Source organism: Oncorhynchus clarkii, chromosome 19 (genome assembly GCF_045791955.1).
Source record: "Oncorhynchus clarkii lewisi isolate Uvic-CL-2024 chromosome 19, UVic_Ocla_1.0, whole genome shotgun sequence".
Taxonomy (NCBI): Eukaryota; Metazoa; Chordata; class Actinopteri; order Salmoniformes; family Salmonidae; genus Oncorhynchus; species Oncorhynchus clarkii.
In genome coordinates, this window is record NC_092165.1 from 2,102,142 (window position 1) to 2,123,779 (window position 21,638).

The 21,638-nt window shown below is 40.7% G+C and overlaps 1 protein-coding gene across 1 annotated transcript; it reads left to right on the forward strand.

Moving 5' to 3' along the window:
* The first annotated feature begins 2,420 nt into the window (after nucleotides 1-2,420).
* Nucleotides 2,421-21,462, forward strand: LOC139374085 (ras homolog family member H). The gene is made up of 5 exons (XM_071115077.1): nucleotides 2,421-2,550; nucleotides 9,120-9,234; nucleotides 10,667-11,188; nucleotides 20,122-20,271; nucleotides 21,189-21,462. The coding sequence occupies exons 3-5, from the start codon at nucleotides 11,030-11,032 to the stop codon at nucleotides 21,459-21,461; spliced, it is 582 nt and encodes a 193-aa protein (XP_070971178.1). The 5' UTR covers nucleotides 2,421-2,550; nucleotides 9,120-9,234; nucleotides 10,667-11,029; the 3' UTR covers nucleotide 21,462.
* The last annotated feature ends 176 nt before the right edge of the window (nucleotides 21,463-21,638 follow it).

The following is a 21,638-nucleotide window of genomic DNA, read 5'->3' on the forward strand; positions in this document are numbered from 1 at the left end:
AAATGTTTAGGGACTGACTCCTAAATGGGTTAGGGTTTAGGGACTGACTCCTAAAGGGTTAGGGTTAGGGACTGACTCCTAAAGGGTTAGGGTTTAGGGACTGACTCCTAAAGGGTTAGGGACTGACTCCTAAAGGGCTAGGGACAGACTCCTAAAGGGTTTAGGGACTGACTCCTAAAGGGTTAGGGACTGACTCCTAAAGGGTTAGGGACTGACTCCTAAATGGGTTAGGGACTGACTCCTAAAGGGTTTGGGACTGACTCCTAAAGGGTTAGGGGTTAGGGACTGACTCCTAAATGTTTAGGGACTGACTCCTAAATGGGTTAGGGTTTAGGGACTGACTCCTAAAGGGTTAGGGTTAGGGACTGACTCCTAAAGGGTTAGGGACTGACTCCTAAAGGGTTAGGGTTAGGGACTGACTCCTAAAGGGTTAGGGACTGACTCCTAAAGGGTTAGGGACTGACTCCTAAAGGGTTAGGGACTGACTCCTAAAGGGTTTGGGACTGACTCCTAAAGGGTTAGGGACTGACTCCTAAAGGGTTAGGGGCTGACTCCTAAAGGGTTAGGGACTGACTCCTAACGGGTTTAGGGACTGACTCCTAAAGGGTTAGGGACTGACTCCTAAAGGGTTTAGGGACTGACTCCTAAAAGGGAATTGTAGGCTACCAAAGGAAAGGGTATATTTTTATTTTCATAATTGTTGATAATTTTCTTATGTATTATTTTTTTTATTTTTTTTACAAATTATATTTTCAATAAAGAACATTGTCTGTTCACTTTTGGAACACAATCAAATCAAGTCTGCCACAGTGTGTGTGTGTGTTTTAGTTGGTTGGCAACCAGTCTTTATGTCGTGTTGTGTTGTCTCTCCTTGTTGTGGTGAGTGTGTTTTTCCCCTATATTTATATTTTTAATCCCAGGCCCCCGTCCCGCAGGAGGCCGTTTTGCCTTTTGGTAGGCCGTCATTGTAAATAATAATTTATTCATAACTGACTTTCCTTGTTAAATAAAGGTGAAATTAGTTAATGAATTAAAGCAGGTGCTATAGTGTGGTAGCATCCGTTCATCTGCTCCGCCCCCCATCCCCCTTTAACGCTCTCGTCTCGTGGTGTATCCCCCATACCGGCGTGGGAAGGAACGGTTCATCTGACTCACGGGCTGCGTTCAGTACATTGTTACGTTCTGGAACGTGTTATTGAACGGAAACGGTGCTGTACAAACGGTGATGTTGTGGTTTTGGGGGGGGAACGCGGTCAGCATGGCCACTGCCGTTGAAACACGTCACTCATTGCTTGAAGCCACACCCACCGAACGGAGAGCAAACGTACCTCCAAAAGCCCCGTTCGAGAACGTTTTGTGGAAACGTGTCCTACAGTACAAATTGTTGCGAAACGTAGCAAACGTTCAAGAGAACTGAACGGCACCCTACGGTGTCGGTAATTTCTCACTACTTTCCTTTCGATAAACATGACGCACAATTATTTCGTTCCATAACAAGTCGACTCATAGTCATGACGGAGAACCTTTTGACAAAATAGTTACTATGCCCGTTATACGTCTACAGAGAATGATAGGGTCATTTTTCCAATTAACAATTAACATATCCTAACCAGAGAGGATGCATTGGAAAATATATTGGTATTGATTAACTTTCGAGGTTTTATTTCCCTTGTCCTCCAACTCCTGTTTTGTCGTTATGAGGCCACACGCCACGTTTTAGATGTAAACACATTAACTCACAGCTACTGCGTAAAGTCTTGTCGTTATGAGGCCACACGCCACGTTTTAGATGTAAACACATTAACTCACAGCTACTGCGTAAAGTCTTGTCGTTATGAGGCCACACGCCACGTTTTATATATAAACACGTTAACTCACAGCTACTGCGTAAAGTCTGTCGTTATGAGGCCACACGCCACGTTTTAGATGTAAACACATTAACCCCAAGCTACTGCGTAAAGTCTGTCGTTATGAGGCCACACGCCACGTTTTAGATGTAAACACATTAACCCCAAGCTACTGCGTAAAGTCTGTCGTTATGAGGCCACACGCCACGTTTTATATATAAACACGTTAACTCACAGCTACTGCGTAAAGTTGTCTATCTAAGCGATCAAAAACAACAGCTGCTTCGTGAGTTATAGAGACGCTGAAATACTAAGAACAGAAACGAAACGGTATCAACACACCTCCTCCTCCACGCTCAACAAACGGATGCTGTTAGTGAGATGAGAGAGAGAGAGACAGACAGCGCATCTCATTTCCCTCTCCGTTTTTTTGTACAGATAGTAAGTAGTAAGCTGTGTAAGTGACGCATATAAACGTGTATAAGTAGTTCTGTGCATATCGAATAATTAGGCTATTTACTTTCGCTTTAAGCAGTATTTATAAAAGTAGAATAATGTATATACCGTAAAAAAAAAAGTTACTTTTCTACCGAGGCACCAAACCGTCTCCGAGTCCCCCCCAAAAAAATGCTTTGAGTTGGAGCGCGACATCCGCCCGTTGCCATCATGAAGACAGGCTGCGGTGTCGACGTCTGACAACACGGTGAGTTATCTTTTGTTCTATTCTTCTGTCTACGACAAGTAACAAAAGTTGTTTTGTCTTTTTTCATGTCTTTTGTTTTAATCCAGCCAGAATACCTCATTTAATATGAGCCTAATAAATACATTATTAATGTATTGGAGAGTCACAGAATCATTTGGCGTTTCATATTCATTGTTTAAACCAATAGTCCTACACACAAAAAAAATGTTATTATCCAATTTTAACTATTTGTATCTCAATAAAATGATAAACGACACACATTAATCCCTTACATTTGGTTTCACATAAATAGGCTCTATTTGAATGGCTAAAGTTGAGTTTAGTGGGCCTCTCTGCCCTATGCTTCTAGACCGTCGTAAAGTAGGTGAAAACAAAATGTCAGTTATCATGGCAGGGTGAAGAACAGAGCTTTTCAACTCTTCCTGGGGGTAGATGATGAAGGAACGGAGCTTTTCAACTCTTCCTGGGGGTAGATGGTGAAGAAACAGAGCTTTTCAACTCTTCATGGGGGTAGATGATGAAGGAACAGAGCTTTTCAACTCTTCCTGGGGGTAGATGATGAAGGAACGGAGCTTTTCAACTCTTCCTGGGGGTAGATGATGAAGGAACGGAGCTTTTCAACTCTTCCTGGGGGTAGATGATGAAGGAACGGAGCTGTTCAACTCTTCCTGGGGGTAGATGATGAAGGAACGGAGCTTTTCAACTCTTCATGGGGGTAGATGATGAAGGAACGGAGCTTTTCAACTCTTCCTGGGGGTAGATGATGAAGGAACAGAGCTTTTCAACTCTTCCTGGGGGTAGATGATGAAGGAACGGAGCTGTTCAACTCTTCCTGGGGGTAGATGATGAAGGAACGGAGCTTTTCAACTCTTCCTGGGGGTAGATGGTGAAGAAACAGAGCTTTTCAACTCTTCCTGGGGGTAGATGGTGAAGGAACGGAGCTTTTCAACTCTTCCTGGGGGTAGATGGTGAAGAAACAGAGCTTTTCAACTCTTCCTGGGGGTAGATGATGAAGGAACGGAGCTGTTCAACTCTTCCTGGGGGTAGATGATGAAGGAACGGAGCTTTTCAACTCTTCCTGGGGGTAGATGATGAAGGAACAGAGCTTTTCAACTCTTCCTGGGGGTAGATGGTGAAGAAACAGAGCTTTTCAACTCTTCCTGTGGGTAGATGATGTTTGAATAACCCTTAACTCTCTAATCTAGTGTTTCTATAAAGTCATGGTGAATGGTGTCCATCTTTTAAACAAAACACGGGCATTTCTCAATGTCAGTAACAATACCGGTATATCCTTTACACGCCCTAATAGAGGATCAGTTGGGTTCAAGACAAAACACACCTTCAGTCTGTTGTGGTCTGCATTTGGCTCCTGGGGGGCTGCCATTGCTGTGTAGGGAGAGTAGTCAGGAGTCTAGTTAGGAGTCAGTAGCCTAGTTAGGAGTCTAGTCAGTCAGTAGTCTAGTTAGTCAGTAGGTCTAGTTAGTAGTCAGTAGGTCTAGTTAGTAGTCAGTAGTCTGGTTAGTAGTCAGTAGTCTAGTCAATGATCTAGTTAGTAGTCTAGTTAGTAGTCAGTAATCTAGTCAGTAGTCTAGTTAGTAGTCAATCTAGTCAGTAGTCTAGTTAGTAGTCAATAGGCTAGTCAATGATCTAGTCAGTAGTCTAGTCAATGATCTAGTCAGTAGTCTAGTTAGTAGTCAATAGTCTAGTCAATAATCTAGTCAGTAGTCTAGTCTAGTTAGTAGTCAGTAGTCTAGTTTGTAGTCAGTAGTCTAGTTAGTAGTCAGTAGTCTAGTCTAGTTCGTAGTCAGTAGTCTAGTTAGTAGTCTAGTTAGTCATTATACAACGGGTGGGTCTAATCCTAGATGCTGATTGGTTAAACCCGCATTCCAGCCGTTGTCTATTCCACAAAGTACCACCAGCTAAATCTAAGAAGTCAAAATGCCTATTTACTCCGTTCCATCTGACTGCGCAATCCACTGTCTCATCAGCCCAGCCAGGCAATTTATAAAAAGCATCTAGACATTATGTGACATTTCTTTTAGAGTAACGTTTAGTTTTCAACAGCGGTGATTTGTATAAACCGTTGCCGTCTGTCTCTCTGACATTTGCAACATTGTTTCAATATTCAAATTACATCTCCAGCTGTCGCATAGTAATGAACGAGTCGGGATGAGACGGGCGGGCAGCGTTTCACAGCCAGTCGAAATCATGAATCATTTTTTAAAATGGATATATACACAGAACTATCAATAAAGACAGGTAAAACAAAGTGATTGTGTTCGATGTGATGTTTCGCTACTGTAGCTCCTCTGAACGACCGTGTCCTGACGAGCAGGCACATTTTCTACGCCAGGTGAAACCGGGCCTCGTTAGCTCATTGTTACGGATGTTTTCACGTAAATGTCACTGGGAAACGGCTTAAACTAATGCAAATGGAGCTACTGATGTTATTCTGGCGGCACTGTTGACTGTAAAATAGCTGTAGCTGGCTAGCTAGCAAAGGATTAGAATGACTGTAAAATAGCTGTAGCTGGCTGGCTGGTAAGGGATAAGAACGTTGCCAGCCAGTATGGCAATAGAACAACAAGACTGAACGACTGGGTCACCATAGATACAGAACAAAAAGACTGAACGACTGGGTCACCATAGATACAGAACAACAAGACTGAACGACTGGGTCGAGTCCATAGATACAGAACAACAAGACTGAACGACTGGGTCGAGTCCATAGATACAGAACAAAAAGACTGAACGACTGGGTCGGGTCCATAGATACAGAACAACAAGACTGAACGACTGGGTCGGGTCCATAGATACAGAACAACAAGACTGAACGACTGGGTCGGGTCCATAGATACAGAACAACAAGACTGAACGACTGGGTCGGGTCCATAGATACAGAACAACAAGACTGAACGACTGGGTCGGGTCCATAGATACAGAACAACAAGACTGAACGACTGGGTCGGGTCCATAGATACAGAACAACAAGACTGAACGACTGGGTCGGGTCCCATAGATACAGAACAACAAGACTGAACGACTGGGTCGGGTCCCATAGATACAGAACAACAAGACTGAACGACTGGGTCGGGTCCATAGATACAGAACAACAAGACTGAACGACTGGGTCGGGTCCCATAGATACAGAACAACAAGACTGAACGACTGGGTCGAGTCCACAGATACAGAACAACAAGACTGAACGACTGGGTCGGGTCCATAGAGACTGAACGACTGGGTCGAGTCCACAGATACAGAACAACAAGACTGAATGACTGGGTCGGGTCCATAGATACAGAACAACAAGACTGAACGACTGGGTCGAGTCCACAGATACAGAACAACAAGACTGAACGACTGGGTCGAGTCCACAGATACAGAACAACAAGACTGAACGACTGGGTCGGGTCCATAGAGACTGAACGACTGGTTCGCCATAGATACAGAACCAATACACTGAACGACTGGGTCGCCATAGATACAGAACCAATAGACTGAACGACTGGGTCACCATAGATACAGAACCAATAGACTGAACGACTGGGTCACCATAGATACAGAACCAATAGACTGAACGACTGGGTCGCCATAGATACAGAACCAATAGACTGAACGACTGGGTCACCATAGATACAGAACCAATAGACTGAACGACTGGGTCACCATAGATACAGAACCAATAGACTGAACGACTGGGTCACCATAGATACAGAACCAATAGACTGAACGACTGGGTCACCATAGATACAGAACCAATAGACTGAACGACTGGGTCACCATAGATACAGAACCAATAGACTGAACGACTGGGTCACCATAGATACAGAACCAATAGACTGAACGACTGGGTCACCATAGATACAGAACCAATAGACTGAACGACTGGGTCACCATAGATACAGAACCAATAGACTGAACGACTGGGTCACCATAGATACAGAACCAATAGACTGAACGACTGGGTCACCATAGATACAGAACCAATAGACTGAACGACTGGGTCACCATAGATACAGAACCAATAGACTGAACGACTGGGTCACCATAGATACAGAACCAATAGACTGAACGACTGGGTCACCATAGATACAGAACCAATAGACTGAACGACTGGGTCACCATAGATACAGAACCAATAGACTGAACGACTGGGTCACCATAGATACAGAACCAATAGACTGAACGACTGGGTCTGGCATTATCACTGTAGGAGTTAATAACCAAATATATGGGTCGGTGCTGTCCTCCCTCCCTCTTCTCTGGCATTATCACTGTAGGAGTTAATAACCACATCTATGGGTCGGTGCTGTCCTCCCTCCCTCTTCTCTGGCGTTATCACTGTAGGAGTTAATAACCACATCTATGGGTCGGCTCTGTCCTCCCTCCCTCTTCTCTGGCGTTATCACTGTAGGAGTTAATAACCACATCTATGGGTCGGCTCTGTCCTCCCTCCCTCTTCTCTGGCGTTATCACTGTAGGAGTTAATAACCACATCTATGGGTCGGTGCTGTCCTCCCTCCCTCTTCTCTGGCGTTATCACTGTAGGAGTTAATAACCACATCTATGGGTCGGCTCTGTCCTCCCTCCCTCTTCTCTGGCGTTATCACTGTAGGAGTTAATAACCACATCTATGGGTCGGCTCTGTCCTCCCTCCCTCTTCTCTGGCGTTATCACTGTAGGAGTTAATAACCACATCTATGGGTCGGCTCTGTCCTCCCTCCCTCTTCTCTGGCGTTATCACTGTAGGAGTTAATAACCAAATCTATGGGTCGGCTCTGTCCTCCCTCCCTCTTCTCTGGCGTTATCACTGTAGGAGTTAATAACCACATCTATGGGTCGGCTCTGTCCTCCCTCCCTCTTCTCTGGCGTTATCACTGTAGGAGTTAATAACCACATCTATGGGTCGGCTCTGTCCTCCCTCCCTCTTCTCTGGCGTTATCACTGTAGGAGTTAATAACCAAATCTATGGGTCGGCTCTGTCCTCCCTCCCTCTTCTCTGGCGTTATCACTGTAGGAGTTAATAACCAAATCTATGGGTCAGTGCTGTCCTCCCTCCCTCTTCTCTGGCGTTATCACTGTAGGAGTTAATAACCACATCTATGGGTCGGCTCTGTCCTCCCTCCCTCTTCTCTGGCGTTATCACTGTAGGAGTTAATAACCACATCTATGGGTCGGCTCTGTCCTCCCTCCCTCTTCTCTGGCGTTATCACTGTAGGAGTTAATAACCACATCTATGGGTCGGCTCTGTCCTCCCTCCCTCTTCTCTGGCGTTATCACTGTAGGAGTTAATAACCACATCTATGGGTCGGCTCTGTCCTCCCTCCCTCTTCTCTGGCGTTATCACTGTAGGAGTTAATAACCACATCTATGGGTCGGCTCTGTCCTCCCTCCCTCTTCTCTGGCGTTATCACTGTAGGAGTTAATAACCACATCTATGGGTCGGCTCTGTCCTCCCTCCCTCTTCTCTGGCGTTATCACTGTAGGAGTTAATAACCACATCTATGGGTCGGCTCTGTCCTCCCTCCCTCTTCTCTGGCGTTATCACTGTAGGAGTTAATAACCAAATCTATGGGTCAGTGCTGTCCTCCCTCCCTCTTCTCTGGCGTTATCACTGTAGGAGTTAATAACCACATCTATGGGTCGGCTCTGTCCTCCCTCCCTCTTCTCTGGCGTTATCACTGTAGGAGTTAATAACCACATCTATGGGTCGGCTCTGTCCTCCCTCCCTCTTCTCTGGCGTTATCACTGTAGGAGTTAATAACCACATCTATGGGTCGGCTCTGTCCTCCCTCCCTCTTCTCTGGCGTTATCACTGTAGGAGTTAATAACCACATCTATGGGTCGGCTCTGTCCTCCCTCCCTCTTCTCTGGCGTTATCACTGTAGGAGTTAATAACCACATCTATGGGTCGGCTCTGTCCTCCCTCCCTCTTCTCTGGCGTTATCACTGTAGGAGTTAATAACCACATCTATGGGTCGGCTCTGTCCTCCCTCCCTCTTCTCTGGCGTTATCACTGTAGGAGTTAATAACCACATCTATGGGTCGGCTCTGTCCTCCCTCCCTCTTCTCTGGCGTTATCACTGTAGGAGTTAATAACCAAATCTATGGGTCGGCTCTGTCCTCCCTCCCTCTTCTCTGGCGTTATCACTGTAGGAGTTAATAACCACATCTATGGGTCGGCTCTGTCCTCCCTCCCTCTTCTCTGGCGTTATCACTGTAGGAGTTAATAACCACATCTATGGGTCGGCTCTGTCCTCCCTCCCTCATTCATGGCTGGGTCACTACGGAGAGGAGAAGGTACATGCCTCAGATTTCGGCCAGCTTTTCTCTGTAAATTTAAATGTCAATCAATCACTTATTTTATTTTAAATAGCCCTTCTTTTACATCAGCAGCTCGTCACAGTGTATTACATATGTGCAGCCTAATAAAAAAAAAGCTGAATCTGATGTGTTTTAGTGCTGGGCTGGAACGAATACCTGCACAATTAGTAGCTCTACTTTATTAGAGCAACCCCCCCCCCCTCTCACGGAGTCAACGGTGTCCTCATCAGATAATGTTCTCACAGCTCTCTACCGTATGCCGGGCCTTGATTGGATGGAATAATCACCTGTGACGTCAGGTGACCTCGATTGATCGCAGGAGGCGGAGCCTGGTGTCAACTCCGTGGAGAACACAGAGAGGTAAGTGAAGAGGAACTGAGATAGATGGGGGGGGGCTGTGTTTAGACAGAGAGAGAGAGTTGGAGAGAGAGAGTGTGTATGTGTGTAGAGAGAGAGTGTATGTGTGTAGAGAGAGAGTGTGTGTGTGTAGAGAGAGAGAGAGAGTGTGTATGTGTGTAGAGAAAGAGTGTATGTGTGTAGAGAGAGAGTGTGTGTGTGTAGAGAGAGAGAGAGAGTGTATGTGTGTAGAGAGAGAGTGTGTGTGTGTAGAGAGAGTGTGTTTATGTAGAGAGAGAGAGAGTGTGTGTATGTGTGTAGAGAGAGAGTGTGTGTGTGTAGAGAGAGAGAGAGTGTGTATGTGTGTAGCGCAAGAGAGAGAGAGAGTTAGAGAGAGAGTGTGTGTGTGTGTAGAGAGAGTGTGTTTGTGTAGAGAGAGAGAGAGTGTGTGTATGTGTGTAGAGAGAGAGAGAGAGTGTGTGTGTGTGTAGCGCAAGAGAGAGAGAGAGTTAGAGAGAAAGTGTGTGTGTAGAGAGAGTGTGTGTAGAGAGAGGGAGAGTGTGTGTGTAGAGAGAGGTGTGTGTGTGTAGAGAGAGAGAGGTGTGTGTGTAGAGAGTGTGTGTGTGTAGAGAGAGAGAGAGAGTGTGTGTGTAGAGACAGAGAGAGAGAGATAGAGAGTGTGTGTGTAGAGTGAGATGAGTGTGTGTGTAGAGTGAGAGGTGTGTGTGTGTAGAGAGAGAGAGAGAGAGAGTGTGTGTGTGTGTAGAGAGAGTGAGAGGTGTGTGTGTGTGTAGAGAGAGTGTGTGTGTGTGTGTAGAGTGAGAGGTGTGTGTGTGTAGAGTGAGAGGTGTGTGTGTGTAGAGAGAGAGTGTGTGTAGAGTGAGAGGTGTGTGTGTGTGTAGAGTGAGAGGTGTGTGTGTGTAGAGAGAGAGAGAGAGTGTGTGTGTGTGTAGAGAGAGTGAGAGGTGTGTGTGTGTAGAGAGAGTGTGTGTGTGTGTGTGTGTAGAGTGAGAGGTGTGTGTGTGTAGAGTGAGAGGTGTGTGTGTGTAGAGAGAGTGTGTGTGTGTGTGTGTGTAGAGTGAGAGGTGTGTGTGTGTAGAGTGAGAGGTGTGTGTGTGTAGAGAGAGAGAGAGTGTGTGTAGAGAGAATGAGAGGTGTGTGTGTGTAGAGAGAGCGTGTGTAGAGAGAGAGTGAGAGGTGTGTGTGTGTAGAGAGAGTGTGTGTAGAGTGAGAGGTGTGTGTGTGTAGAGAGAGGTGTGTGTGTGTAGAGAGAGAGTGTGTAGAGAGAGAGACAGAGTGAAAACCATATGAAGACAGTCAGAGCCCTTCAGCTTCTCTACTGGAGCAGTAGAGCCAGTAAACTCTGTGGTGAGAGAGAGAGACACATGCAGTTAGCATCATGACTCTACACACCAGGTGACCACAACCCGCTGATCCTAACCCTCCTCTACTTCAGGACTACAACATCTCCCTAAAGAACTACAACCCCCACAGAGAGTATCACAGAGTAGGTGACCACAACCCGCTGATCCTAACCCTCCTCTACTTCAGGACTACAACGTCTCCCTAAAGAACTACAACCCCCACAGAGAGTATCACAGAGTAGGTGACCACAACCCGCTGATCCTAACCCTCCTCTACTTCAGGACTACAACATCTCCCTAAAGAACTACAACCCCCACAGAGTATCACAGAGAAGGTGACCACCATCACTATGGACGTCACAACCCCCTGATCTCAACCCTCCTCTCTGCTTCAGGACTACAACTCAACGTCTCCCTAAAGGACTACAACCCCCAGGGTTCCGAGCGGAGCAGCCATGAGCGCGGAGACCCAGGTGAAGTGTGTGCTGGTGGGGGACAGTGCTGTCGGGAAGACGGCCCTCCTGGTTCGCTTCACCTCAGAGACCTTCCCTGAGTGCTACAAACCAACTGTGTATGAGAACACTGGAGTGGAGGTCTTCATGGACGGGGCCCCGGTAGGAATAAAACATTACCTACTACAATAATACCCTTTACCTACTACAATAATACCCTTTACCTACTACAATAATACCCTTTACATCATTACCTACTACAATAATACCCTTTACCTACTACAATAATACCCTTTACATCATTACCTACTACAATAATACCCTTTACCTCATTACCTACTACAATAATACCCTTTACCTCATTACCTACTACAATAATACCCATTACCTACTACAATAATACCCTTTACCTACTACAATAATACCCTTTACATCATTACCTACTACAATAATACCCTTTACCTCATTACCTACTACAATAATACCCTTTACCTACTACAATAATACCCTTTACCTACTACAATAATACCCTTTACCTACTACAATAATACCCTTTACCTACTACAATAATACCCTTTACCTACTACAATAATACCCTTTACCTACTACAATAATACCCTTTAACTACTACAATAATACCCTTTACATCATTACCTACTACAATAATACCCTTTACCTACTACAATAATACCCTTTACCTACTACAATAATACCCTTTACCTACTACAATAATACCCTTTACCTACTACAATAATACCCTTTACATCATTACCTACTACAATAATACCCTTTACCTACTACAATAATACCCTTTACCTACTACAATAATACCCTTTACCTACTACAATAATACCCTTTACCTACTACAATAAAACCCTTTACATCATTACCTACTACAATAATACCCTTTACCTCATTACCTACTACAATAATACCCTTTACCTCATTACCTACTACAATAATACCCTTTACCTACTACAATAAAACCCTTTACATCATTACCTACTACAATAATACCCTTTACCTCATTACCTACTACAATAATACCCTTTACCTCATTACCTACTACAATAATACCCATTACCTACTACAATAATACCCTTTACCTACTACAATAATACCCTTTACCTACTACAATAATACCCTTTACCTACTACAATAATACCCTTTACCTACTACAATAATACCCTTTAACTACTACAATAAAACCCTTTACATCATTACCTACTACAATAATACCCTTTACCTCAATACCTACTACAATAATACCCTTTACCTACTACAATAATACCCTTTACCTACTACAATAATACCCTTTACCTACTACAATAATACCCTTTACATCATTACCTACTACAATAATACCCTTTACCTACTACAATAATACCCTTTACCTACTACAATAATACCCTTTACCTACTACAATAATACCCTTTACCTACTACAATAATACCCTTTACCTACTACAATAATACCCTTTACCTACTACAATAATACCCTTTACCTACTACAATAATACCCTTTACATCATTACCTACTACAATAATACCCTTTACCTACTACAATAATACCCTTTACATCATTACCTACTACAATAATACCCTTTACCTACTACAATAATACCCTTTACCTACTACAATAATACCCTTTACCTACTACAATAATACCCTTTACCTACTACAATAATACCCTTTACCTACTACAATAATACCCTTTACCTACTACAATAATACCCTTTACCTACTACAATAATACCCTTTACCTACTACAATAATACCCTTTACCTACTACAATAATACCCTTTACATCATTACCTACTACAATAATACCCTTTACCTACTACAATAATACCCTTTACCTACTACAATAATACCCTTTACCTACTACAATAATACCCTTTACCTACTACAATAATACCCTTTACCTACTACAATAATACCCTTTACCTACTACAATAATACCCTTTACCTACTACAATAATACCCTTTACCTACTACAATAATACCCTTTACATCATTACCTACTACAATAATACCCTTTACATCATTACCTACTACAATAATACCCTTTAACTACTACAATAATACCCTTTACCTACTACAATAATACCCTTTACCTACTACAATAATACCCTTTACCTACTACAATAATACCCTTTACCTACTACAATAATACCCCCTCATTACCTACTACAATAATACCCTTTACCTACTACAATAATACCCTTTAACTACTACAATAATACCCTTTACCTACTACAATAATACCCTTTACATCATTACCTACTACAATAATACCCTTTACCTATTACAATAATACCCATTACCTACTACAATAATACCCTTTACCTACTACAATAATACCCTTTACCTATTACAATAATACCCTTTACCTACTACAATAATACCCTTTACCTACTACAATAATACCCTTTACCTACTACAATAATACCCTTTACCTACTACAATAATACCCTTTACCTATTACAATAATACCCATTACCTACTACAATAATACCCTTTACCTATTACAATAATACCCTTTACCTACTACAATAATACCCTTTCATTACCTACTACAATAATACCCTTTACCTACTACAATAATACCCTTTACATCATTACCTACTACAATAATACCCTTTACCTACTACAATAATACCCTTTACCTACTACAATAATACCCTTTACCTACTACAATAATACCCTTTATCATTACCTACTACAATAATACCCTTTACCTACTACAATAATACCCTTTACCTACTACAATAATACCCTTTACCTACTACAATAATACCCTTTACATCATTACCTACTACAATAATACCCTTTACCTACTACAATAATACCCTTTACTCTACCTACAATAATACCCTTTACCTACTACAATAATACCCATCATTACCTACTACAATAATACCCTTTACCTACTACAATAATACCCTTTACCTACTACAATAATACCCTTTACCTACTACAATAATACCCTTTACCTACTACAATAATACCCTTTACCTACTACAATAATACCCTTTACATCATTACCTACTACAATAATACCCTTTACATCATTACCTACTACAATAATACCCTTTACATCATTAACTACTACAATAATACCCTTTACATCATTACCTACTACAATAATACCCTTTACATCATTACCTACTACAATAATACCCTTTACATCATTACCTACTACAATAATACCCTTTACATCATTACCTACTACAATAATACCCTTTACCTACTACAATAATACCCTTTACCTACTACAATAATACCCTTTACATCATTACCTACTACAATAATATTACCTACTACAATAATACCCCTCATTACCTACTACAATAATACCCTTTACCTACTACAATAATACCCTTTACATCATTACCTACTACAATAATACCCTTTACCTACTACAATAATACCCTTTACCCATTACCTACTACAATAATACCCATTACCTACTACAATAATACCCATTACCTACTACAATAATACCCTTTACCTACTACAATAATACCCTTTACCTACTACAATAATACTACTACAATAATACCCTTTACATCATTACCTACTACAATAATACCCTTTACCTACTACAATAATACCCTTTACCTACTACAATAATACCCTTTACATCTACTACAATAATACCCTTTACCTACTACAATAATACCCTTTACCTACTACAATAATACCCTTTACATCATTACCTACTACAATAATACCCTTTACCTACTACAATAATACCCTTTACATCATTACCTACTACAATAATACCCTTTACCTACTACAATAATACCCTTTACCTACTACAATAATACCCTTTACCTATCATTACCTACTACAATAATACCCTTTACCTACTACAATAATACCCTTTACCTACTACAATAATACCCTTTACCTACTACAATAATATACCTACTACAATAATACCATCATTACCTACTACAATAATACCCTTTACCTACTACAATAATACCCTTTACATCATTACCTACTACAATAATACCCTTTACATCATTACCTACTACAATAATACCCTTTACTACTCATTACCTACTACAATAATACCCTTTACCTACTACAATAATACCCTTTACCTACTACAATAATACCTACTACAATAATACCCTTTACATCATTACCTACTACAATAATACCCTTTACCTACTACAATAATACCCTTTACATCATTACCTACTACAATAATACCCTTTACCTACTACAATAATACCCTTTACCTACTACAATAATACCCTTTACCTACTACAATAATACCCTTTACCTACTACAATAATACCCTTTACCTACTACAATAATACCCTTTACCTACTACAATAATACCCTCATTACCTACTACAATAATACCCTTTACCTACTACAATAATACCCTTTACCTACTACAATAATACCCTTTACCTACTACAATAATACCCTTTACCTACTACAATAATACCCTTTACCTACTACAATAATACCCTTTACCTACTACAATAATACCCTTGACATCATTACCTACTACAATAATACCCTTTAATACCTACTACAATTACCTACTACAATAATACCCTTTACCTACTACAATAATACCCTTTACCTACTACAATAATACCCTTTACCTACTACAATAATACCCTTTAACTACTACAATAATACCCTTTACCTACTACAATAATACCCTTTACCTACTACAATAATACCCTTTACCTACTACAATAATACCCTTTACCTACTACAATAAAACCCTTTACCTTACTACAATAATACCCTTTACCTACTACAATAATACCCTTTACCTACTACAATAATACCCTTTACCTACTACAATAATACCCTTTACCTACTACAATAATACCCTTTCAATAATACCTACTACAATAATACCCTTTACCTACTACAATAATACCCTTTACCTACTACAATAATACCCTTTACCTACTACCATAATACCCTTTACCTACTACAATAATACCCTTTAACTACTACAATAATACCCTTTACCTACTACAATAATACCCTTTACCTACTACAATAATACCCTTTACCTACTACAATAATACCCTTTACATCATTACCTACTACAATAATACCCTTTACCTACTACAATAATACCCTTTACCTACTACAATAATACCCTTTACCTACTACAATAATACCCTTTACCTACTACAATAATACCCTTTACCTACTACAATAATACCCTTTACCTACTACAATAATACCCTTTACCTACTACAATAATACCCTTTACCTACTACAATAATACCCTTTACCTACTACAATAATACCCTTTACCTACTACAATAATACCCTTTACCTACTACAATAAAACCCTTTACCTACTACAATAATACCCTTTACCTACTACAATAATACCCTCATTACCTACTACAATAATACCCTTTACCTACTACAATAATACCCTTTACCTACTACAATAATACCCTTTACCTACTACAATAATACCCTTTACAATAATACCCTTTACCTACTACAATAATACCCTTTACCTACTACAATAATACCCCTACTACAATAATACCCTTTACCTACTACAATAATACCCTTTAACTACTACAATAATACCCTTTACCTACTACAATAATACCCTTTACCTACTACAATAATACCCTTTACCTACTACAATAATACCCTTTACCTACTACAATAATACCCTTTACCTACTACAATAATACCCTTTACATCATTACCTACTACAATAATACCCTTTACCTACTACAATAATACCCTTTACCTACTACAATAATACCCTTTACCTACTACAATAATACCCTTTACCTACTACAATAATACCCTTTACATCATTACCTACTACAATAATACCCTTTAACTACTACAATAATACCCTTTAACTACTACAATAATACCCTTTACCTACTACAATAATACCCTTTACATCATTACCTACTACAATAATACCCTTTACCTACTACAATAAAACCCTTTACCTTCTACAATAATACCCTTTACCTACTACAATAATACCCTTTACATCATTACCTACTACAATAATACCCTTTACCTACTACAATAATACCCTTTACCTACTACAATAATACCCTTTACCTACTACAATAATACCCTTTACCTACTACAATAATACCCTTTACCTACTACAATAATACCCTTTACCTACTACAATAATACCCTTTAACTACTACAATAATACCCTTTACCTACTACAATAATACCCTTTACCTACTACAATAATACCCTTTACCTACTACAATAATACCCTTTACCTACTACAATAATACCCTTTAACTACTACAATAATACCCTTTACCTACTACAATAATACCCTTTACCTACTACAATAATACCCTTTACATCATTACCTACTACAATAATACCCTTTACCTACTACAATAATACCCTTTACCTACTACAATAATACCCTTTACCTACTACAATAATACCCTTTACCTACTACAATAATACCCTTTACCTACTACAATAATACCCTTTACATCATTACCTACTACAATAATACCCTTTACCTACTACAATAATACCCTTTACCTACTACAATAATACCCTTTACCTACTACAATAATACCCTTTAACTACTACAATAATACCCTTTACCTACTACAATAATACCCTTTACCTACTACAATAATACCCTTTACCTACTACAATAATACCCTTTACATCATTACCTACTACAATAATACCCTTTACCTACTACAATAATACCCTTTAACTACTACAATAATACCCTTTACATCATTACCTACTACAATAATACCCTTTACCTACTACAATAATACCCTTTACCTACTACAATAATACCCATTACCTACTACAATAATACCCTTTACCTACTACAATAATACCCTTTACCTACTACAATAATACCCATTACCTACTACAATAATACCCTTTAACTACTACAATAATACCCTTTACCTACTACAATAATACCCTTTACCTACTACAATAATACCCTTTACATCATTACCTACTACAATAATACCCTTTACCTACTACAATAATACCCTTTACATCATTACCTACTACAATAATACCCTTTACCTACTACAATAATACCCTTTACATCATTACCTACTACAATAATACCCTTTACCTACTACAATAATACCCTTTACATCATTACCTACTACAATAATACCCTTTACCTACTACAATAATACCCTTTACATCATTACCTACTACAATAATACCCTTTACCTACTACAATAATACCCTTTACATCATTACCTACTACAATAATACCCTTTACCTACTACAATAATACCCTTTACCTACTACAATAATACCCTTTAACTACTACAATAATACCCTTTACCTCATTACCTACTACAATAATACCCTTTACCTACTACAATAATACCCTTTACATCATTACCTACTACAATAATACCCTTTACCTACTACAATAATACCCTTTACATCATTACCTACTACAATAATACCCTTTACATCATTACCTACTACAATAATACCCTTTACATCATTACCTACTACAATAATACCCTTTACCTACTACAATAATACCCTTTACCTACTACAATAATACCCTTTACCTACTACAATAATACCCTTTACCTACTACAATAATACCCTTTACCTACTACAATAATACCCTTTACATCATTACCTACTACAATAATACCCTTTACCTACTACAATAATACCCTTTACATCATTACCTACTACAATAATACCCTTTACCTACTACAATAATACCCTTTACCTCATTTACCTACTACAATAATACCCTACAAATCATTTACCTACTACAATAATACACTACAACTCATTTAACTACTACAATAATACCCTTTACATCAGGGCTGTTCAACTGGCGGCCCGCGGACCAGATCCGGCCTGTTTATTCATTTAGACTGGTCCTTATGAGCGTTAGCGAACGATCTGCCAGACAATCCCCCGTTCAGCGCCAAGCAACATGGTGATTGTCTGACGTGTTGGTTGTTAGCGGTTTCTAGATCTTATTCAGTAGGCACGTTGATGATCTATTTTCTACATATGAGTTTTGGTTTCCAGAGTTTTATGGTTTTTAAAATACAACACATGGGACTCGATAGAGACGGGGACAAAACGACCTCATGGCTGAGGGACAGGAATTCAGAGGATTTTTTGGTATTCATTTTTAGTTTTATATATATATCATTTGTATTTATTGTAAATAATAATTTTATTATTATTTAAGAATTGGTTCTTAAATATATATATATATATATACATATATATATATATATATATATTAACCTTTTTATTTAACTAGGCAAGTCATTTAAGAACAAATTCTTATTTACAATGATGGCCTACCGAGGAACAGTGGGTTAACTGGTCTAGGAACAGTGGGTTAACTGGTCTAGGAACAGTGGGTTAACTGGTCTAGGAACAGTAGGGTTAACTGGTCTAGGAACAGTGGGTTAACTGGTCTAGGAACAGTGGGTTAACTGGTCTAGGAACAGTAGGGTTAACTGGTCTAGGAACAGTGGGTTAACTGGTCTAGGAACAGTGGGTTAACTGGTCTAGGAACAGTAGGGTTAACTGCCTTGTTCAGGGGGCAGAACGACATGTTTTTTTACCTTGTCAGCTCGGGGTTTCGATACAGCAACATAATGGGTTACTGGCCCAGCGATCTAACCACTCGGCTACCCTGTCGCTAGGCTACCCTGTTGCTAGGCTACTTGCTTCAGACTGGAATTTACATATTACATCATTGAAGTCTCACCATACATTAACACGGTAGTGTCAACATCACAACACACTGGAGAGGTCGGAGGGTCACCTGATCAGGAAATGACCCCCTGACACATCCTTCATGACCTTTAACCCCTCTGATGGTAATGAGGCTGTTTATCCCTGTGGTGTCTTTGTTTTGTATTTTTAATGCTTTATTTAAAGAGCTTTATTTTAAAAAATCTCAACGTCACAAAGAATAAAACATTTTAAAACATTACAAATATGATTTCGAATAAGACAGAACAACAACAAAATTATTGAATAATTAAAACTTTTAAAAAAAAAAAGACACATTTATAACATATTTGTTTTACTCTCCAGATCAACCTGGGTTTGTGGGACACGGCAGGAAATGACACGTTCAGACAGATCCGTCCGATGTCCTATCAGCAGGCGGATGTGGTCCTGATCTGCTACTCCGTGGCCAACGCCGCCTCCCTCGCCAGCGTCAAGCACAAGTGGCTGGTAGAGGTACGGGACGACCTTTTCCTACTCTCTGAGTAGATCCTTCTGGAAGTGTTCTGTGTGTGTGTGTTTTTATTGGATAGAGAGAGGTGAAAGGTCGGAGAGAGAGAGAGCGGTGGGACGGATTCCAACCTGACGCTACGTAGAACACGCTCTCCAGAGGCAGCAGCTCAGACCGCTAAACCAAACAACCTTTTTCTATTCTTACAGACACGTCTGAAATAATCATTTGAGTCAATTCAGGAAGTAGACACATCAGTAGTTGGATGCTTCGGTAAACTAAAGATCTGATTCCATTTTTGTTTTCTCTCTCTCTCTCTCTGTCTCTCTCTCTCTCTCTCTCTCTCTCTGTCTCTCTCTCTCTCTCTCTGTCTCTCTCTCTCTGTCTCTCTGTCTCTCTCTCTCTCTGTCTCTCTCTCTCTCTCTCTGTCTCTCTCTCTGTCTCTCTCTCTCTCTCCCTCTGTCTCTCTCTCTCTCTGTCTCTCTCTGTCTCTCTCTCTCTCTCTCTCTGTCTCTCTCTGTCTCTCTCTCTCTCTCTCTCTCTCTCTCTCTCTGTCTCTCTCTCTCTCTCTCTCTCTCTCTCTCTCTGTCTCTCTCTGTCTCTCTCTCTCTCTCTCTCTCTGTCTCTCTCTCTCTCTCTCTGTCTCTCTCTCTCTCTCTCTCTCTCTCTTTCTCTCTCTCTGTCTCTCTCTGTCTGTCTCTCTCTCTCTCTCTCTGTCTCTCTCCCTCTCTCTCTCTCTCTCTCTCTCTCTCTCATTGAGAAGCAGTGAGAAGGAATTGGTATTAGGATTTCAGTTCACTTCCTGAGTTGAAATGGAATTGAGCCCAACTCTGGCTTCATATATCCTGTATCAAAACACATGTTTAGAACTATTTGACTATAACAAAATGGTTGTTTTAAAAACATTTTAATGTCATTGTAGGTGCGTGACAACCTTCCCCGTGTCCCGGTGCTGGTGGTGGCCACCCAGACGGACCAGCGTGACTCCGGGCCTCACAGCGCCTCCTGCTCCTCCGCCGCCGAGGGCAAACGCCTCGCTCAGGACATACGGGCCAAGGGATACCTGGAGTGCTCGTCGCTAAGCAACCGCGGCGTGCAGCAAGTGTTCGAGTGTGCGGTGAGGACAGCGGTGAACCAGGCCAGGAAACGGACGCGTCCGCGGATGTTTGATATCAACAGCTGCGTGGTGTTTTGACCTCTGAACCTTTTGGGGGGGGGGGGGGGGCTAGGTTGGGGTGGTGCCTAGATTGGGGTGGTGCTGGGTGGATACTGAAGCCTCTAACTACTGCTCTGGGATCAGGTCTCGGGGCCAGTGGCGACTGCAGACTTGGACTCATCACCAGGGACTTGAGACTGGCGGGTTAATGACTCG